At 60.4% G+C, this 3,293-nt stretch overlaps 1 protein-coding gene across 2 annotated transcripts; it reads right to left on the bottom strand.

Annotated features, from left to right (window-relative positions):
• Positions 1 to 511: 511 nt before the first annotated feature.
• Positions 512 to 3,118, bottom strand: LOC112122288. 2 transcript variants are annotated; one of them, XM_026661642.2, is made up of 3 exons: positions 1,737 to 3,118; positions 1,257 to 1,400; positions 512 to 807 (listed from the first exon to the last, which is right to left on the bottom strand). In XM_026661642.2, exons 1-3 carry the CDS (start codon positions 2,563 to 2,565, stop codon positions 656 to 658), a joined length of 1,125 nt encoding a protein of 374 aa, XP_026517427.1. In that variant the 5' UTR covers positions 2,566 to 3,118; the 3' UTR covers positions 512 to 655. The 2 variants fall into 2 exon arrangements, with proteins under 2 accessions (XP_026517427.1, XP_026517428.1); XM_026661643.2 differs by lacking the exon at positions 1,257 to 1,400 and having other exon boundaries at positions 1,737 to 3,116.
• Between the last annotated feature and the right edge of the window lie 175 nt (positions 3,119 to 3,293).

Genomic DNA, 3,293 nt, shown 5'->3' with positions numbered 1-3,293 from the left:
GGGGGGGAGGTTTGGGAGCCAGGACTACTGGGTTCTCTCCCTGGCTTTCAGAAGGGAGTGGGGTAGGGTTGCCAACTTTCTAATTGCACAAAACTGAACACCCTTGCCCCGCCCCCTGCCCCGCCCCTTCTCTGAGGCCCCACCCCCTGCTCACTCCATCCCCCTCCCTCTGTCGCTTGCTCATTTTCACCGCGCTGGCTCAGGGGGTTGGGATGCGGGAGGGGTGAGGGCTCCGGCTGGGGGTGCAGGCTCTGGGGTGGGGCCAGTGATGAGGGGGTTTGGGTGCAGGAGGGGCTTCGGCCTGGGGGGTGGAGCCGAGGGGTTCGGAGTATGGGAGGGGGCTCCGGGCTGAGGCAGATGGTTGGGGTGTGGGAGGGGGCAGAGGCTCTGGGCTGGGGGTGCGGGCTCTGGGGTGGGGCCAGTGATGAGGGGTTCAGGGTGCGGGACTAAGAGTCAGGACTCCTGGGTTCTCTTCTTCCCAGTATCTCTGGTGCACAGAACAGAGGCCGGCTCCTTACCCCACCACTCGCTTTATTCAGCCAATGCACAAAAGGGAACCACAATCCCCCCCAAAGAGAAGCAGCAGCCGGTGCCCCAGGGGGAGGCGCACTGCAGCCCCCACAAGCAGGGCAAGGGAAGGGGGCCCGGCCGGGGCTCACAGCTCCCCGCCGGCCCAGGGAGCTGGGTAGCACTCGGCCCGGCTCAGCATGTCCACCACGCCCTGGGCGTATTTCCTCACCCCCACTCTCTTGACGCAGGCACCAGGCGAGCCGCATCCAGCCGCAGCCTTCGGCAGGGTGATCTCACCTGGACGGGGGGAGAGAGATGTGATCGGGGGGCCCCACATCCCCCCCCGACCCCCATGAGGCTTCTCACACGCTCCCCTCCCAGCAGGACTGTTTTGTGAGCTCCCTTTGTAGCTCTTCGCAGTCTGCTTTGGACTGAACGATCTTGAGTAGTTTTGTATCAACCGCCTCTACTGACACCAACAAAGAACGCTCCGGTGTGGGGATCTCCCGCCCAGCCTCAGCCGTGAAGACCCGTGCAAAGAATTCATTCAGTTTCCCCGCAGTGGCCTTATCCTCCTGGAGTGCCCCTTTCGCTTCTCGGCAAGTAGGACTCCAGGCTTCTCTCCGTGCCTCTGGGAGGGGAGGGGAGTCTAGTGGGTCAGAGCAAAGGGGGCTGGGGGCCAGGACGCCTGGGTTCTACCTCATTGAGACTCTGTTCCAGACCCCGCCCCCATCTGGAGGAATTACCCAGCGTTAATGTCCCGGTGAACTCAACACAATGGTCCTCGGCGCCGGTGCAGGCCAAGGGCTCCACGTCCTCGCAGTGATCTGCCCCCGCGGCGAAGCACGACGGGCACTGTCGGCCGTTGGGGACGGGGTTCACGGTTGGCACTGAGAACAGCCAGACACACCCAGTCAGCCTGGGGTGAGGAGTCTCCGCACGCTGGGTTCGATCCCAGCTCGGACACGGGAGTGGGGACTGGTGGGTTAGAGCAGGGGGGCTGGGAATCAGGACTCCTGGGTTCTGTCCCCAGCTCTGGGAGGGGAGCGGGGGCTAGGGGTTAGAGCAGCAAGGGCTGGGAGCCCAGACTCCTGGCTTCTCTCCCCGGCTCTGGGAGGGGAGTGGGGTCTGGTGGGTTAGAGCGGGGGGATGGGAGCCAGGACTCCTGGGTTCTCTCCAGGCAGGTGGGGCCGGAGCAGGGCTCTAGGTTTGCAGCAGACACACACCTGGGAGGGCCCCGGCGTTGCAGCCGTCGGTGTCACCGCAGGCGATGTTCACCCGCACGGTGATGTTACGCACAAAGGTCAGCGTGAAGGGACCGGACATTTGGGACTTCACTTTGTTTTGAAGCTTGGAGAAGTTTTTCTTGAGGCACATCAAGATCCGTTTGAGAACTGGATCTTTGCTCCTTGAAGGGGATGGTGTCCGAGCTCTGGAGGCCTTTGCTGGCTTTGGAGGAGAACCGTCAGGACTCCCAGTTGCTTTCTCCCCGGCTTGCGAAAGCCCTGTTTTACTCATAGCAACGGACACCATCTTTGGTTGCATGGTGGGGGCCGTTTTCCCCATTCCATCCTGTGTCTTGCGCCCGTCTGCTGGAAGGAGCCACACCACTGGCATCTTGTTGTGGTTGGATGATGCTGAGGAGTCTCCTGGAGTCACTTGTGTCTCCTCCTGAGTTTTCTTACCCTTCATTTTTCCTGGATGTGCCTTGCGGCACAGCTGGCAGACTGAGACCTGGCCCGCCAAGGGGCGGGAGCTGCTCAACATTTCCATCAGCTGCTTGATCTGCCGGTCGTGCGCAGCCTGCCCAGCAATGAGAGAGTCAAGGATGGATCTTGTCTGCTGCTCAGAGCCTGGTGCCTCTGGGGCAACCTGGTGGCATTGGGTCCTGAGAAGATCTGCCCTGCCTTCACCTGCCACGGAGGCTTCTCCCAGGGAAAAGGAGCTGTGACTCCAGAGGGAAGAGGGGATGGATTTCATAGAGGAGAACTGGCTCGCCGCAGATGTCGTCACACTCGGCCTGTGGAAGAGAGCAGACAGGGACAGATGGGACATGGCCCTGCTGAGCTAAGGCGGGGCTTGGGCACAGCCTTCCAACAGTAGTGCAATGGGGCAGTGCCTAGGCATGCATGGCACACCACACTCTGACACAAGGACATCAACTGGCTAACAGTGGACTGAGAGGGGGAGCTGGCACTCATTTGATCTATAACGATAACCCCTTCGTCACACGCACATGTGCAGCACCTAGCACAATGGGGCCTTGAGCATGACTGGGGACCTAGTGCTATTTTAATAGAAAGATTAGCTAACAAAAATTGGTCTGGGTGAGGAAGATGTGAGTATGTGTGTGTAACCCTTGCCAGAGCATGTTGTGAAGGCCAAGACCATAAACAGGGTTCAAAAAAGAACTTTACAGCAGATTCCAGGCCAGGGACCCTCAACCCAGCAGTTCTGGACTTCCTCTCCCAGCCTTCACTGCTACTTCCCTGGACTGCTTCCTACTACTCCTGGTTCCCCTCCTTGCTCTGGGTGCACCAGCTCCAAACACGTCCCCCTCTTCCCAGGGAGGGGCTGCCCTTTCCCATAGGGTTACCATACGTCCGGTTTTTCCCGGACATGTCCGGCTTTTCGGCAATCAAACCCCCATCCGGGGGGAATTGCCAAAAAGCCGAACATGTCCGGGAAAAATACCGGCCGGGCACTTCCTCTCCCGCGGCTGCTCTGCTCCTCCCCTGACTCAGACTTCGGCTCTGTTTAAGAGCCAAGCTGCCCGAGCCAGC

Source organism: Terrapene carolina, unplaced genomic scaffold (assembly GCF_002925995.2).
Source record: "Terrapene carolina triunguis isolate 2854851 unplaced genomic scaffold, T_m_triunguis-2.0 Scaffold13202, whole genome shotgun sequence".
Classification (NCBI taxonomy): domain Eukaryota; kingdom Metazoa; phylum Chordata; order Testudines; family Emydidae; genus Terrapene; species Terrapene triunguis.
Note: the sequence above shows the minus strand (reverse complement) of the source record. Positions and strands in the feature narration are given on the sequence as shown.